General features: G+C 48.9%; 1 protein-coding gene across 4 annotated transcripts in view; it reads left to right on the top strand.

Moving 5' to 3' along the window:
* The window catches only part of SULF2 (sulfatase 2), a gene marked incomplete at its 3' end in the record, with an annotated part of 224503 nt that extends 207092 nt beyond the window's left edge, over positions 1-17411 (top strand). For 3 of the 4 annotated variants that reach the window (XM_082272191.1, XM_082272190.1, XM_082272189.1), the window contains exons 12-21: positions 4994-5216; positions 8207-8303; positions 8808-8902; positions 10297-10356; positions 11495-11664; positions 12223-12365; positions 13938-14061; positions 14718-14748; positions 16655-16708; positions 16809-17411. In XM_082272191.1, coding sequence (XP_082128317.1) covers positions 4994-5216; positions 8207-8303; positions 8808-8902; positions 10297-10356; positions 11495-11664; positions 12223-12365; positions 13938-14061; positions 14718-14748; positions 16655-16708; positions 16809-16839 — 1028 coding nt within the window. The remainder of the gene's footprint in view (positions 1-4993; positions 5217-8206; positions 8304-8807; positions 8903-10296; positions 10357-11494; positions 11665-12222; positions 12366-13937; positions 14062-14717; positions 14749-16654; positions 16709-16808) is intronic. The other variant, XM_082272192.1, reaches the window with a different exon arrangement.
* Between the last annotated feature and the right edge of the window lie 265 nt (positions 17412-17676).

The following is a 17676-nucleotide window of genomic DNA, read 5'->3' as shown; positions in this document are numbered from 1 at the left end:
GCATCATCCCTGCCCCAGTTTGTGAGAGCGGGTATTGAAGCCCCTGCAACATCCCTGCCCAAGTGTGTGAGAGGGGGTACAGGGGTTCCTGCAACATCCCTGCCCCAGTGTGTGACAGTGGGTATAGGGGCCCCTGCAACATCTCTGCCCCAGTGTGTGACAGCAGGTATAGGGGTCCCTGCAACATCCCTGCCCCAGTGGGTATAGGGGCCCCTGCAACATCCCTGCCCCAGTGTGTGAGAGCGGGTACAGGGGTCCCTGCAACATCCCTGCCCCAGTTTGTGAGAGCGGGTATTGGGGCCCCTGCGACATCCCTGCCCCAGTGTGTGAGAATGGGTATAGGGGTCCCTGCGACATCCCTGCCCCAGTGTGTGACAGCGGGTATAGGGGTCCCTGCAACATTCATGCCCCAGTGTGTGACAGTGGGTATAGGGGTCCCTGCAAAGTCCCAGCCCCAGTGTGTGGCAGCGAGTATAGGGGCCCCTGCAACATCCCTGCCCCAGTGTATGAGAGCGGGTATAGGGGTCCCTGCTACATCCCTGCCCCAGTATGTGAGAGTGGGTATAGGGAGTCCCTCTCCTAACCCCCCCCCCCCCGTCCTAGCCCTGACTGGGTGAGGGTTGACTGAGGAAATGCTTCCTCCTGCCTGCAGCAGACTGATGACATCATCTCAGCCTAGGGAATGTCAGTGACTGGAGCTCAAGGATGGCTTTTTTATCCCCTTCACACAGACAGTATGCAAATATGTGGCCCCATTAAACTGGGCTTTTTGCCATGGGGCTACATATTTGCGTACCTCCCTATGTACTGGGAGCCCCATTTGAACAGATAGAAGAGCACACAGGGCTCCCTCTTCCTCCCTGCAGGGACACGGCAAGCTGTGGGAAGCATGAGGTAAGTGTTTCATTGATCATGTGCTGAGACTGAGGGTGATGATGCCCATCTGTTGAGCACTGACATGCCGATCAGGATTGCTGTGTGATGTTGTGGGGCAGAGCTTTCCTCTCCAGGGGGTGAGTGTAGGTTCTCTCAGCAGCCTTAGTTAGAGCTGTGTTTGGATGTATTCACTTTGTGCTGGGGAATCCTCTGAAGAGCAGCAGCAGGAGCACAGCCTCTGTGTAGCAGCAGCACACTGATCTCTCTCTGCATTGAAGGGGGCACACTGATCTCTCTCTGCATTGAAGGGGGCACACTGATCTCTCTCTGCATTGAAGGGGGCACACTGATCTCTCTCTGCATTGAAGGGGGCACACTGATCTCTCTCTGCATTTAAGGGGGCACACTGATCTCTCTCTGCATTTAAGGGGGCACACTGATCTCTCTCTGCATTGAATGGGGGCACACTGATCTCTCTCTGCATTTAAAGGGGGCACAGTGGTCTGTCTGCATTGAAAGGGGGCACACTGGTCATTCTGCATTGAATGGGGGCACGCTGGTCATTCTGCATTGAATGGGGGCACGCTGGTCATTCTGCATTGAATGGGGGCACGCTGGTCATTCTGCATTGAATGGGGGCACGCTGGTCATTCTGCATTGAATGGGGGCACGCTGGTCATTCTGCATTGAATGGGGGCACGCTGGTCATTCTGCATTGAATGGGGGCACGCTGGTCTCTCTGCATTGAATGGGGGCACGCTGGTCTCTCTGCATTGAATGGGGGCACGCTGGTCATTCTGCATTGAATGGGGGCACGCTGGTCATTCTGCATTGAATGGGGGCACGCTGGTCATTCTGCATTGAATGGGGGCACGCTGGTCTCTCTGCATTGAATGGGGGCACGCTGGTCTCTCTGCATTGAATGGGGGCACGCTGGTCTCTCTGCATTGAAAGGGGCAAGCTGGTCTCTCTGCATTGAAGGGGGAACACTACACCTTGATTACAGAAGGCCCCTTTCACACTTTTGTGACCTCAGTCACGCAATTTTTTACAGTGTTTTTTGCCGCAAAGCAATGCCTATTACATTCTTCTGTTTGCGCCCCCCCCCCCAAAAAAAAAAACATTTTGAGCACCAGCCGCCACTGTATATGTATATATATATATATATCTGTATCTGAACAAGTTGTCAGTTTGGCAGGTTTTGGGCCCCCCCATATTTGATGGCCTACCCCCATCTCGTACCCCCCACCCTCCGCACGCCAGCCTGTACTAGACAAGACAGGACCTCCATTACCAATAGACGTGGGACTTGTTTTTGCTGGAAAAATGAAGGACGGAATAATAGACTAATTGGATATTTAGCAGCCGATGTCAGTGAAGCGCGTAGATTCATATTTAAATTACCCTCTTCAGTCATTAGCCGCGCTCACTGAGAGGGAACGCTATTTGCTGCGTGAAGAGGGAATGACAATAAAACAGAGGTGAACGAGGACAGCGCAGATAATTCTGAGAGATTAGGAGAGGATTGAAGTGCATTTCTTTTGAAGACCGTTTATGATTTGTCAAAACTGTATTTAATGCTAAGCGATCGCTGCGCAGCCTCTGGGGATTGGCGGTGTCTTGGCGCCATCTTGTGGACGTTTGGCTGTATAGCAGGCGCGGTGATGGGATCACAAAAAGAGGCAGCTTTTAGATTTAGGGGTTTATTGTGATACGTATAATGTTTTCACAGGTAAGGATATTTTGTGCACACCTAATACGGGAGCGGAGGGATCTGTGTGTAGAGTTTGTATAATCTGAGCTGCAGGGCTTGCCCAAGACATTGTGCTGCCTGGGTCCAAAAATCAAATGCTGCCCCCCCAAAAAAAATCATGCCCACCAAAAGGCCCACACAATTTTATGTTATATCATGGGAATTAAAACTAAAATTAAATGTATCAGGAAGTCAGATTTATATGCAACAGCACCTTGTCTACATGCACAATTATATGACATACCAGTGGAAGTTGAGTGGGGGCCATCTATGCCCTTGGAGGACTGGAGCGACGTCAGACTTCCGCCTGTTTACATTCCTTGTAATAGGAATAAAAGTAATAAAAAAAAAAAAACTTTAAAGGGACAGTGAAAAAATTGTCACACACAGAAGCGAATGATTAAGCAAGTAGCGCCCACATATGTAAATTGCCGCGATCGTTAGAACTAGAACAATACTTCTAGTGCTAGACCTCCTCTGTAACTCCTAACTGGTAACCTGTAAAAAGTTATAAAGTAACGTAGTTTATCACCATTCCACGAGTGGGAGCAATTTTAAAGCGTGACATGTTAGCTATCTATTGACATGGCGTAACATCATCTTTCACAATAAAACAAAAAAATTGGGCTAACTTTACTGTTTTCTTATTTTTAAATTCAAACATGTTTGTGTTTGTAAGACCCATTTTATTCTCTAGGGTCTCTGCTAAAATATATATATATATATATATAAAAAATGTTTGGGGATTCTAAATGTCAGAAACAGGCCTGGTCTGGAAGTCGGTGCTGAGAGATCGGTTCCTGGTGTAGGAAGTCGGTGCTGAGAGATCGGTTCTGGTGTAGGAAGTCTGTGCTGAGAGATCGGTTCTGGTGTAGGAAGTCTGTGCTGAGAGATCGGTTCTGGTGTAGGAAGTCGGTGCTGAGAGATCGGTTCCTGGTGTAGGAAGTCGGGCTGAGAGATCAGTTCTGGTGTAGGAAGTCAGGACTGAGAGATCGGTTCTGGTGTAGGAAGTCAGGACTGAGAGATCGGTTCTGGTGTAGGAAGTCAGGACTGAGAGATCGGTTCTGGTGTAGGAAGTCAGGGCTGAGAGATCGGTTCTGGTGTAGGAAGTCTGTGCTGAGAGATCGGTTCTGGTGTAGGAAGTCTGTGCTGAGAGATCGGTTCTGGTGTAGGAAGTCTGTGCTGAGACATCGGTTCCTGGTGTAGGAAGTCGGTGCTGAGAGATCGGTTCCTGGTGTGGGAAGTCTGTGCTGAGACATCGGTTCCTGGTGTAGGAAGTCGGTGCTGAGAGATCGGTTCCTGGTGTGGGAAGTCGGTGCTGAGAGATCGGTTCTGGTGTAGGAAGTCAGGGCTGAGAGATCGGTTCTGGTGTAGGAAGTCTGTGCTGAGACATCGGTTCCTGGTGTAGGAAGTCGGTGCTGAGAGATCGGTTCCTGGTGTAGGAAGTCGGTGCTGAGAGATCGGTTTCCGCTGTGGGAAGTCGGTGCTGAGAGATCGGTTCCCGGTGTGGGAAGTCAGTGCTGAGAGATCGGTTTCCGCTGTGGGAAGTCGGTGCTGAGAGATCGGTTCCCGGTGTGGGAAGTCAGTGCTGAGAGATTGGTTCTGGTGTAGGAAGTCGGTGCTGAGAGATCGGTTCCTGGTGTAGGAAGTCGGTGCTGAGAGATCGGTTCCTGGTGTGGGAAGTCGGTGCTGAGAGATCGGTTTCCGGTGTGGGAAGTCGGTGCTGAGAGATCGGTTCCCGGTGTGGGAAGTCAGTGCTGAGAGATCGGTTTCCGCTGTGGGAAGTCGGTGCTGAGAGATCGGTTCCCGGTGTGGGAAGTCGGTGCTGAGAGATCGGTTCCTGGTGTAAGAAGTCGGTGCTGAGAGATCGGTTCCTGGTGTGGGAAGTCGGTGCTGAGAGATCGGTTTCCGGTGTGGGAAGTCGGCGCTGAGAGATTGGTTCTAGTGTAGAAAGTCGTTGCTGAGATATCGGTTCTGGTGTAGGAAGTCTGTGCTGAGTAATCAGTTCCCGGTGTGGGAAGTCGGTGCTGAGAGATTGGTTCTGGTGTAGGAAGTCAGTGCTGAGAGATCAGTTCTGGTGTAGGAAGTCAGTGCTGAGAGATCAGTTCTGGTGTAGGAAGTCGGTGCTGAGAGATCGGTTCTGGTGTAGGGAGGTCAGACTGAGAGGAAATAGATTTGTAGCTACATTGTAACAAAACACATATAGACGTCTTTAGATACATTTTATATCATGGGTAATCACTATGAAGGAGAACCAATGGCAAAGCTTTTTGATAGAAATATGAAGTATAGGAAGACCTCTCTGTCTGGTGTCCAGTCGTCTTCTGTACGTTATATTGAACTCTCTTTTTTCCCGTCTTGCAGAGTACAAGTCCGGCTATCTCCGGAACCGCTCAGCTCGCTCGGTGACCGTCGAAGTGGGCGGGAAGATCTTCAACATGGCGTTGGAGCAGGAGTACCAGCCTGTGACGAAGAGAAACTTCACAAAGAGTCAGATGTCCAACCCAGAGGACGACGAGGATTTCAGCGGGACGGGGAGTCTCACCAATGAGCTGTTGGTGCCCAGCGCTCTGAAAGTGACACACCGGTGAGATATTTGGAAATGGTGGATGTTTTACGCTGCAAGACTCAACTCCGTAACCAAAGTGCCGTTACCATCACACCCCCGGTCATTGGACCTCTCATTCTACTGACTGATGTAATATGATGAAAAGACACGAGGGGAATTTACTAGGGATTGACCGATTGTCAGCAAAGCCAATATATCGAGGGCCGATATGCACTTTCCCCGATATATATCGGAATCGACCACCAAGGTGACGGATATTGCCGGTATTTCGGGAAAGTGCTTGTACCGGAGTGATGTCTGCAGCTAGAGGCATCACCCCGGTACCTGCGTCCATAACTGACCGTCGGCTGTCTTGTAATGACAACCGATGCGGCTGAGAATCTGTTTGGCTGTTGTTACAAGGAGCGGTAAATCAGATATAGTGAATGCAGAGTCCTGGGGAGATCAGATATAGTGAATGCAGAGTCCTGGGGAGATCGGATATAGTGAATGCAGAGTCCTGGGGAGATCAGATATAGTGAATACAGAGTCCTGGGGAGATCAGATATAGTGACTGCAGAGTCCTGGGGAGATCAGATATAGTGAATGCAGAGTCCTGGGGAGACCAGATATAGTGAATGCAGAGTCCTGGGGAGACCAGATATAGTGAATGCAGAGTCCTGGGGGGAATCAGAATATAGTGAATGCAGAGTACTGGGGGGATCAGATATAGTGAATGCAGAGTCCTGGGGAGACCAGATATAGTGAATGCAGAGTCCTGGGGAGACCAGATATAGTGAATGCAGAGTCCTGGGGAGACCAGATATAGTGAATGCAGAGTCCTTGGGAGACCAGGTATAGTGAATGCAGAGTCCTGGGGGGAATCAGAATATAGTGAATGCAGAGTCCTGGGGAGACCAGATATAGTGAATGCAGAGTCCTGGGGAGACCAGGTATAGTGAATGCAGAGTCCTGGGGAGACCAGGTATAGTGAATGCAGAGTCCTGGGGAGACCAGGTATAGTGAATGCAGAGTCCTGGGGAGACCAGGTATAGTGAATGCAGAGTCCTGGGGAGACCAGGTATAGTGAATGCAGAGTCCTGGGGAGACCAGGTATAGTGAATGCAGAGTCCTGGGGAGACCAGGTATAGTGAATGCAGAGTCCTGGGGAGACCAGGTATAGTGAATGCAGAGCCCTGGGGAGACCAGGTATAGTGAATGCAGAGTCCAGGGCTTAGTAACACTTTAAAGGAGGACTAATTTTGAATGCTCACCAGCGCTCCATCTTGTGGCCGTAATGCAGTATTTTCTTGGATCACACTATTCTGAAGAGAAAATAACCTAATAACATTTGATTTTGTCACCATTTACAGTGAGGGAAAAAAGTGTTTGATCCCCTGCTGATTTTGTATGTTTCCTTCTGATAAAGAAATGATCAGTCTATAATTTTATTGGTCGGTTTATTTTACCAGTGAGGGACAGAATAATAAAAATTTCTAGAAAAACGCATTTCAAAAAAGTTTTAAACTGATTTGCATTTTAATTAATGAAATAAGTATTTTGATCCTCTATCAATCAGCAAGATTTCTGGCTCCCAGGTGTCTTCTGTACAGGTAACAAGCTGAGATTAGGAGGACTCTCTTAAAGGGAGTGCTCCTAATCTCAGCTTGTTTCCTGTATAAAAGACACCTGTCCACAGAAGCAATCAATCAATCAGATTCCAATCTCTCCACCATGGCCAAGACCAAAGATCTGTCCAAGGATGTCAGGGAGAAGATTGTAGACCTACACAAGGCTGGAATGGGCTACAAGACCATCGCCAAGCAGCTTGGTGAGAGGGTGACAACAGTCGGTGCGATTATTCGCAAATGGAAGAAACACAAAATAACTGTCAGTCTCCCTCAGTCTTGGGCTCCATGGAAGATCTCCCCTCGTGGAGTTTCAATGATGATGGAGAACGGTGAGGAATCAGCCCAGAATTACACAGGAGAATCTTGTCAATGATCTCAAGGCAGCTGGGACCATAGTCACCAAGAAAACAATTGGTAACACACTACGCTGAGAAGGACTGAAATCCTGCAGCACCCGCAAGGTCCCCCCGCCCAAGAAAGCACATGTACAGATCGTCTGAAGTTTGCTAATGAACATCTGAATGATTCAGAGGAGAACTGGGTGGAAGTGTTGTGGTCAGATGAGACCAAAATCAAGCTCTTTGGCATCAACTTAACTCCTTGTGATTGGAGGAGGAGGAACGCTGCCCATGACCCCAAGAACACCATCCCCTCCGTCAAACATGGAGGTGGAAACATTATGCTTTGGGGGTGTTTTTCTGCTAAGGGGACAGGACAACTTCACCGCATCAAAGGGACGATGGACGGGGCCATGTACCATCAAATCTTGGGTGAGAACCTCCTTCCCTCAGCCTGAGCTTTGACAATGGGTGGTGGATGGGTATTCCAGCATGACAATGACCCAAAACACATCACCAAGGCAACAAAGGAGTGGCTCAAGAAGAAGCACATTAAGGTCCTGGAGTGGCCTAGCCAGTCTGCAGACCTTAATCCCATAGAAAATATGTGGAGGAATCTGAAGGTTTGAGTTACCAAACATCAGCCTCCAAACCTTAATGACTTGGAGAGGATCTGCAAAGAGGAGTGGGAAAAAATTCCTCCTGAGATGAGTACAAACCTGGTGGCCAACTACAAGAAATGTCTGACCTCTGTGATTGCCAACAAGGGTTTCTCCACCAACTACTAAGTCATGTTTTGCGAAGGGGTCAAACACTTATTTCATTCATTAAAATGCAAATCAATTTATAACTTTTTTTTAAATGCATTTTCTGGATATTTTTGTTGTTATTCCGTCTCTCACTGGTAAAATAAACCCACCAATAAAATTATAGACTGATCATTTTTGTCTGTGGGCAAACGTACAAAATCAGCAGGAGATCAAATACTTATCTGTTGAATCGGCAGTGGGAGAGTCGTGATAATAAACCGCCCGTTCTCTCTGATCTCTCCCTCTCTCAGGTGTCACATCTTGGCGAACAACACGGTGCAGTGTGATCTGGATCTGTACAAGTCTCTGCAGGCCTGGAAGGATCACAAACTTCACATTGACCACGAGGTAAGTGTGCGGTCACGAGGAACAGGGCCGTCTTTAGCACAGGGCAAAGGGGGCAGCTGCCCTGGGCCCAGTCATTATTGTGGGGCCCAAAGCAGCTGCCCCTTAAGCCCGCGCTGCCTGCAAATAGTTAAGTGGATTTGGGAGGGCCCAAGAAAATATTTGTCTTGGGTCCAATCAGTATTAAAGATGGCCCTGACAAGCAATACTGACCCGGCTCCACCGGCAGTCATGTGACTCGTACTAAAGTGGAACTAAACCCAACGGTTTAACGGTTTGAAAAAACTGTTACATTCAAGGCATGCTGGGAATAACGGTCACATTGGTTGTGCTCTCAACCAAATTGTCAAACCATTAAATGGGCAGAGCCATAACTGATCACATGTGGAGCACCCTGGGAGCTGCAGATCAAACAGAAGCAGCTTCCTTGGCTGAAAACGATAGGAGGGTTTAGTTCCGCTTTGATGACTGAGTCATGACTCGGGCTCCGCTGTCTTCCCCTCTTAGATCGAGACGTTGCAGAATAAAATAAAAAACTTGCGAGAGGTCAGAGGTCACCTGAAGAAGAAGAGGCCGGAGGACTGTGACTGCAGTAAGATAAGGTAGGTCTGTCCCAGGTTGGTTGTCAGCAGGTTTTATTTTAATAGAGAATTTGTCCCACTTTTCTTTTCTAGCTCAGTAGCGGCCACTGCTAGGGGGCGCATAATTGTATTGTCCAGCCTAGCTCAGTAGCGGCCACTGCTGTGGGCCTGCAATTGTAGTGCCCAGCTCAGTAGCGGTCACTGCTAGGGGGCGCATAATTGTACTGTCCAGCTCAGTAGTGGCCACTGTTAGGGGTTGCACAATCGTAGTGTTCAACTCAGTTGCGGCCACTGCTAGGGGGCGCACAATTGTATTGTCCCGCTCAGTAGCGATCACTGCTCGGGGCCTGCAATAGTAGTGCCCACCTCAGTAGGGGCCATTGCTAGGGGGTGCATAATTGTAGTGCCCAGCTCAGTAGCGGTCACTGCTAGGGGGCGCACATTTGTAGTGTCTAGCCCAGCTCAGTAGCGGCCACTGCTAGGGGGTGCACAATTGTAGTGTCCAGCTCAGTAGGGGCCATTGCTAGGGGGCTCACAATTGTAGTGTCCAGCTCAGTAGGGGCCACTGCTAGGGTGCCTACAATCGTAGTGTCCAGCCCAGCTCAGTAGCGGCCACTTCTAGGGGTTGCACAATCGTAGTGTTCAACTCAGTTGCGGCCACTGCTAGGGGGCGCACAATTGTATTGTCCAGCTCAGTAGCAGCCACTGCTGGGGGCCTGCAATAGTAGTGCCCACCTCAGTAGGGGCCATTGCTAGGGGGTGCAAAATTGTAGTGCCCAGCTCAGTAGCGGTTACTGCTAGGGGGCGCACATTTGTAGTGTCCAGCCCAGCTCAGTAGCGGCCAATGCTAGGGGGTACACAATTGTAGTGTCCAGCTCAGTAGGGGCCATTGCTATGGGGTGCACAATTGTAGTGTCCAGCTCAGTAGCGGCCATTGCTAGGGGGCGCACAATCGTAGTGTCCAGCCCAGCTCAGTAGCGGCCACTGATGAAGTAGAAAGTGCACTGAGCATGTACTGTTTGAATGACCTGAAGCCACCACTAGGGGCTGCACAATTGTATTCTCCAGCCCATCCTGCAAATGGCAAGTGTTGTCACTCTGATACAGGAAATGGGATTATAATGGATTTACCGTCAGAATAAACAGTTAAGAAAACTGCTACGGTGTAAATCAGGAAACCAAAAAACTGCTGTGATGATAGACTGCTGCCATAATGCTTGGGATAGACGGCTGCCATTTTTATTCTGCCCATAGCTCCACCTTAAATAAACGTCCTCTCTTCTACCCTGAATGGTACAAACCCCTGGTGGTTCTTTGACACCCCCCAACTAGCTGGCACTATCAGTAAGTCTCAGCCAGAGCTTTAAGGATCCCGTGTCACCCATAAAATGACCCCAATTGTTTATCTCCTGCAGTTACATCAAACATAAGAATGGGAAGCTGAAGAGCACAGATCCCATGATGCATCCCTTCAAGTGAGTAACCTCATTGAGCAGGTAGTGGGGGGGGGGTGGGATGCAGAAGTGTCCCCAGGGGTTTTCTTGTTATAATTTTATTTAAGAAGCTGGTAAGCAGTGCAGCTCATTTAATCTGCAGATTGTATTTTCTGATGGGGGTCACCATACTGCCCTGTCCCCCCCCCTCATCACAGGGTGTTTGTACCGCCCCGTCCTCTCTGACCACTTGGAGATTGTACTGCCCCATCCCCTCAGACCGTTGGGTGTCCACACTGCCATGTCCTCTCTGAGAGCTGGGCATCTGTACCAATCCATCCCCTCTGAATTTTGGGCTGCCATGCCACCCTGTCCCCTCTTACTGTTGGGCAGCCGTTCTGTCCTGTCCCCTCTGACTGTTGGGCTGCCATGCTGCTTCATCCTGTTTGGCCATTGGGCAGCCATATTGCTTTGTCACCTCTTGACTGTTGTGCATACATACTGCCCCATCTTCTCTGACCACTGCATGTCCGTACCACCCTGTTCCGTCAGACCTTTGGGTGCCACACTGCCATGTCCTCTCAAAGGGGATGGGGTGGTACAGAAGCCCAGCAGTCAGACTTTTGGGCTGCCATACTGCTCAATCCACTCTGACCATTAAGCTGCCATATTGCCTCATCCTGTTGACTATTGTGCGTCTATACTCTATGCCGTACTGTCCCGTCCTGTCTCACTATTGGGCAGGCCATACTGCCCCGTCCCCTCTGACCGTTGAGCTGCCACACTGCCCTGTCCCTTCTGACCATTGAGCTGCCACACTGCCCTGTCCCCTCTGACTGCTGAGCTGCCATACTGCCCTGTCCCCTCTGACTATTGGGCGGCTGTACTGCCCTGTCCCCTCTGACTATTGGGCAGCTGTACTGCCCTGTCCCCTCTGACTGCTGAGCTGCCATACTGCCCCATCCTGCCTGACTATAGCGCGGCCATACTGCCCCATCCCCTTTGACCGCTGAGCTCCTGTCTGACTATTGGGTGGCTGTACTGCTCCGTCCTGTCTGACCATTGGGCAGCTATACTGCCCCATCCTGTCTGACCATTGGGTGGCCCTACTGCCCCATCCTGTCTGACCATTGGGTGGCCCTACTGCCCCGTCCCCTCTGACTGTTGCCTATGTATGCAGGAAATCACTGAAATCTCAGGACAAGACGTGGCTCCTGCGGGAACAGAGGCGCAAGAAGAAGTTACGCAAACTTCTGAAGAGGCTGAAGAACAATGACACTTGCAGTATGCCAGGACTCACCTGCTTCACCCATGACAACCAGCACTGGCAGACTGCCCCCTTCTGGACACGTAAGGTCTCATTAAGATACCTGAATATTGATACAACGCTCACTGTTCACTGGGGAGGGCGAATTTGTTAAATTGTATGGGCAAAAAGGTCACATGCTGCAGCTTATTAGTCATTAGATGTAGTGGATGCATCCATTTTTTTCCAGGCATACATTGTTTCAGCTGCCTTCTGCAGACTGTGGAACACCTCCCCTCTATGTAATGGAGAGTAGTAATGGGGGTGTTTGGACTCCATATCGAGAGCGTAGCCTAGAGTGACAACGCTGCTCCTCCATAGATACAATGTAGCAAGTGAATGTTGTCACCCTAGGATAGGAAGTGTTACTGGTGAAAAGAAAACAAATGCAGCAACCCCATCTAAGGGCTGGCAAGCTGCTGTATATTACAGTTTGTGTTTAGATACACTTTCCTACCAGAAAGCCGTTCGTTATCAGTGAGCCGTGATTTGGGGGTCTTGGTTGTTTGTTTCCATTGTTATAGTGTAATCTGTGAATAATAAAAGAAAAGAGGCCACTAGCAGAGTATTCAGCGCTGTCACTGTCCTTTCTTGCTGTGCAGTTGGGCCATTCTGTGCTTGTACCAGTGCCAACAACAACACATACTGGTGCCTGAGGACCATCAACGAGACGCACAACTTCCTCTTCTGTGAATTTGCCACCGGCTTCCTGGAGTATTTTGATCTCAATGTGGATCCGTATCAGGTAAAGGGGCATTATGGGAGGGGCTCCAACAGCCATACATTGGGTTGCTTATGAATGCCATGTGTTGATGCAAGGTGTCCACAAGATGGCAGCAGCTTGGTGCCTGTAGAGAGGAGTTGATGTACTGCTGCCACCTTGTGGACATACTGTGTACTGCACCTGTACATACAGCATGGTTTGTTGTTTAAAGTATATACCTGCATGTGTTTGGTTTCTGATTATGTTGCCAACTTGAAAAAAGAGCATTCGAAGGCCTCTTTTACATCCTAACCCCAAGACCAGTTGTTGATATGCCCCCTTCATCCCTTTTATTTAGTTGATGGCCTCTGCACTCTGTGTGTTAAATAATCCTGAGCTCTGCACTCTGTGCGTTAAATAATCCTGAGCTCTGCACTCTGTGCGTTACATAATCCTGAGCTCTGCACTCTGTGCGTTACATAATCCTGAGCCCTGCACTCTGTGCGTTACATAATCCTGAGCGCTGCACTCTGTGCGTTAAATAATCCTGAGCTCTGCACTCTGTGCGTTACATAATCTTGAGCCCTGCACTCTGTGCGTTACATAATCCTGAGCGCTGCACTCTGTGCGTTACATAATCCTGAGCTCTGCACTCTGTGCGTTACATAATCCTGAGCGCTGCACTCTGTGCGTTACATAATCCTGAGCCCTGCACTCTGTGCGTTACATAATCCTGAGCCCTGCACTCTGTGCGTTACATAATCCTGAGCTCTGCACTCTGTGCGTTACATAATCCTGAGCGCTGCACTCTGTGCGTTACATAATCCTGAGCCCTGCACTCTGTGTGTTACATGATTATGAGCCCTGCACTCTGTGCATTACATAACCCTGAGTTCTACACTCTGTGCGTTACATAATCCTGAGCCCTGCACCCTGTGCGTTACATAATCCTGAGCCCTGCACTCTGTGCATTACATAATCCTGAGCCCTGCATGCTGTGTGTTACATGATTCTGAGCCCTGCACTCTGTGCGTTACATAATCCTGAGCCCTGCACTCTGTGCATTACATAATCCTGAGCCCTGCACTCTGTGCGTTACATAATCCTGAGCCCTGCACTCTGTGCGTTACATAATCCTGAGCCCTGCATGCTGTGCGTTACATAATACTGAGCCCTGCACTCTATGCGTTACATAATCCTTAGCCCTTCACTCTATGCATTACATAATCCTGCACTCTGTGCGTTATGTGATCCTGAGCCCTGCACGCTGTGCATTACATAACCCTGAGCCCTTCGTTACTCTCTTGACCCATAGCAGCAATAGGTTCGGGATAATTTAACCCCTTGAGCTCAACTCACTGTTACAGTTTGGCCACAACCACAATTTGCTATGAAGCGCAATCCCCACTGCAGCAATTCCCTTCTGTCCTTTCTTTTTTTTCAGTTTAACAAGTGGGGTGTTTTTGTGGTTGTGGTCAGGGTTTCCCCAGATTTATTAATCCTATTTCAGAATGTACATCTAGGAAGAAAAGTGTGTCGCTCCTTCCAGCAGTGGGGTGGGATTTCTGCAGTGAATGTTTGTGATGTGGATTTGGCGTTCTCTTTTCTCTTCAGTTGATAAACGCGGTGAACACTCTGGGCAGAGACTTCCTCAATCAGTTACATGTCCAGCTAATGGAGCTGCGAAGCTGTAAGGGTTCCCGGCAGTGTAACCCACGGACGCGCAGTCTGGATCTCGGTATGATATCTACTTGCTCATATGATTTTCTCTATAAATGTGTATGGAAATACTGGTCCTTCTTGGAATAAGTGTTAGTAAGTCCCTTGGAGTTGGGTCCAGGTACAGATCCCCACTGCCCTTCGTACTGGTTGTTGCAGGTAAACTGTACCTGTACCTGAACACAGGTGGTTGGCCACTCTGCAAGGGTGGAGAGGCGGAGCAGTGACATCACGCTCTTCCCCCCTCGTCCAATCAGAAAACTGTCAGGGTTATTTGGGGAAGTTAACAGCATTCATTGAGAAAATGAGGGTCTGAATGTGTATGGCACCTGTGAGGCCCGATCTTATTTCCACCATGCAGCTGCTCAGCATTGGACCCGGAAGCTAGTGGAGACCACTGGAGTAGCCATGTCTATACTATGATTTCCTGGGGCCAGGTGTGGTATATACTGTACACAGTTACATTGGTTTAACCTTTTGTCATTGTTACTTTTAGTATCTGTACCTGCAATAAATCTTTAAGCAGCTGTAGAATTTTCACAGGTTTGACAATCTGTTGCCATAGTACAGTTATTGCTATCCAAAATAAGTGACGCTGCACCCAGAATGAGCCACCTTATGTGTGCGTCCCACCTCTGTATTATTCTATTGACACACTGTACATTTTATTTACAGGGCTGAAGGATGAAAGTTTTGAACAGTACCGGTAAGTCCTCCTCCCCAAAAAGTGTATTTTACCTGTTGCACCCCAGTGTTTTTCTGACCTCCTGCCACCAGCTCAGTAAAGAAATACAGAGCAGCCAATCAGAAAACTTCTAGTCACCAGAGGCTGCTGATGCTGGATGGTTGTTGTGGATTACTGCATATTTCTGTTACAAGTGGATCTCAGAAAACACATTTAACAAATTCAGCCATCTTGTTTTTTAAGTTTGTATTTTATTTAGATTCAGCTCTCTGATGCTTCTGGTGGCTGTCTGTACACTCCATGGCCTACAAGCTGGATGTAGCACTGAGCACACCTGTATGAGTTTGTTGGACATTCCAAAACAATGATAATATGGAGTTGTCATCTTCCCAATTGGCCATAAGAGTAATGTTGCCCCTTCCCAACTGGCCTGCCAGCGTAGAGTTGTCCCCTTCCCAACTGGCCTGCCAACGTAGAGTTGTTCCCTTCCCAACTGGCCGGCCAGCGTAGAGTTGTCCCCTTCCCAACTGGCCGGCCAACGTAGAGTTGTCCCCTTCCCAACTGGCCGGCCAACGTAGAGTTGTCCCCTTCCCAACTGGCCTGCCAACGTAGAGTTGTCCCCTTCCCAACTGGCCGGCCAGCGTAGAGTTGTCCCCTTCCCAACTGGCCTGCCAGCGTAGAGTTGCCCCCTTCCCGACTGGCCGGCCAACGTAGAGTTGTCCCCTTCCCAACTGGCCGGCCAACGTAGAGTTGTCCCCTTCCCAACTGGCCGGCCAGCGTAGAGTTGCCCCCTTCCCGACTGGCCGGCCAGCGTAGAGTTGCCCCCTTCAAGACTGGCCGGCCAGCGTAGAGTTGCCCCCTTCCCGACTGGCCAGCGTAGAGTTGCCCCCTTCCCGACTGGCCGGCCAGCGTAGAGTTGCCCCCTTCCCTTCCCAACTGGCCTGCCAGGGTGGAGCTGCCATCACTGCTTTACCATCCTGTATGCTTTGTGTGTGTGTAAATTTGTGAGGACAGGTACTGATGGTGGATGATAAGATCTTGCTCAAAATCGGCACTGTTACCACAAGGTTAGAAGAGAAAAATTGTCTACAATGTCTTACCTATAGGTACTCTAAATATCTCCTAAACATAAACCGTTTAGGAGATATTTAGCTTTCATGCAGCCAGTGACATCACTGGCGCATGCGCTCTGAAGGAACGGCCGCTCATGCCGTTCCTTCAAAGCCAAGTGCCGTGAAAGTCGGCTCCCGCGAGAAGAGTAACTGAACATGTCGCCCGTGAGGGAGGTGAGCGAGCTGCACTGCGGAGCTTCGTTCGAAGGTAAGTATTTCATAATGAGCTAGTATGCGATGCATACTAGCTCATTATGCGTTTGTCTTTCAGGTGTTTTTTTTTTTTAAAATTCTGAGGTTTACAACCTCTTTCTCAGGACCCTTCACTGGAGACACCTGAACTCCATCATTTGGAGGGGTGTCTGCATCCTTTGGGCTATGTCGTGTATTCGTTAGGAGTGAGATGACCCTATTACCATTATTGGTAAGGTTCTTGATTCAAGAACCTCCAAGGCCAGGACTGATATTGGATAAGACATGGCTCACGATCGGCATACCAATGGCGCTTTGTAGGGTTGAGGTCACAAGGTTGGAAGATCACAATTGTCTACAATGCCTTTGGAGGGTGGAGTTTTAACTACACTTCACTTGAGACACCTGAAGTGAGTTCAGTTGGCTACTTCAGTCTTTGATTCCAGTACTTAAGGCATGATCATGTAGATTCTGTTTTTTTATCTTTGTGGTTGGGTCTCCTCTTGTTTGTTCTGTACTTTATGTATTTAACATAGACATAGTAGCTGCTAATGCTTAGATGAGTGTTGGGCTTTCACTGTCGGTGATGGGGTTCCTCTTTTCTCTCTTACTTGGACATTTAGACAACTTCAGCGGCGGAAGTGGCCAAAAACGAAGAGACCTTCCTCTAAGTCCTTGTGAGTTGTCCTCTTGTCTGACTTCTGTCTTGTCTCATCATGTCCTTCATCCTCTAGACGTCTCCTTCTATACCAACGCTGTGTTTTTCTCTCTCTACAGAGACCAGCTATGGGAAGGTTGGGAAGGCTAAAGGCTTCGCACAGGAAGACACCTCTAAACAACTTGAACCATTGTTCACGTTTGAAGACAACCTTCGGGGGAATGCTGATAGACGATTCTTCAGAGTGATGGATTGTGGGTAGATAGTCTGCACCGTGGGAAGACTTTTAGAGACAGATAAAGCTACTTGTGACTAATGACGTGATCAGAGGTGCACAAATCCTCTCTAAAAACTCCACTTCTTGCACCCGTAACTTTATTTTTGTTTTCTCATACATTCCTGATGCTGGAGGGGAGGGGGGCGGGGCTTGTTTTACAGCACCACTAGCTTACCTGGAGGGAGCAAACCTCGGATAAACTGCACCAAAATGCTTTCTTCACCCACAGAGACTCTGGATGCCATGGGACAGAGGATGCTGCTGGATGAGAGTATTAAAAATACCACTAAAATGGATGCGAGATGGAAGTAGCGTGACATCCCTCCAGCGCTTGGCTGTGATATTGGAGATTGTGGGATTAAAAGAATGAACGTAAAAAGACGTTCCTGCTTACTGATGGATATTTCTTGTTGCATAATAAAATTTCATAACTGATCGACTTTTACCAGGTGATACTACAGCTTTTTTATTGTCTCAAGGATGTTCTGCAGAGGAACCAAAAAAAATTTCCAAATTCTGGAGTTACAAAATATTCAATGCACGATTCTGCTGACTGGTAGTGGCTGCAACTGGAGGTTTGCTGTATAGAGTTCTTTCCCGTCTCCAGCCAGGTGCTCGAGTGGCCTACATGCCCTCTCAATGCTTCCTGCTGCTATATACAGGATCTTTAGGTGCTGTGTGTATATGTAACTACTTTAAAGTAGATGTAA

Source organism: Pelophylax lessonae (genome assembly GCF_965119305.1).
Source record: "Pelophylax lessonae genome assembly, chromosome: 11".
NCBI classification, from domain to species: Eukaryota; Metazoa; Chordata; class Amphibia; order Anura; family Ranidae; genus Pelophylax; species Pelophylax lessonae.
Note: the sequence above shows the minus strand (reverse complement) of the source record. Positions and strands in the feature narration are given on the sequence as shown.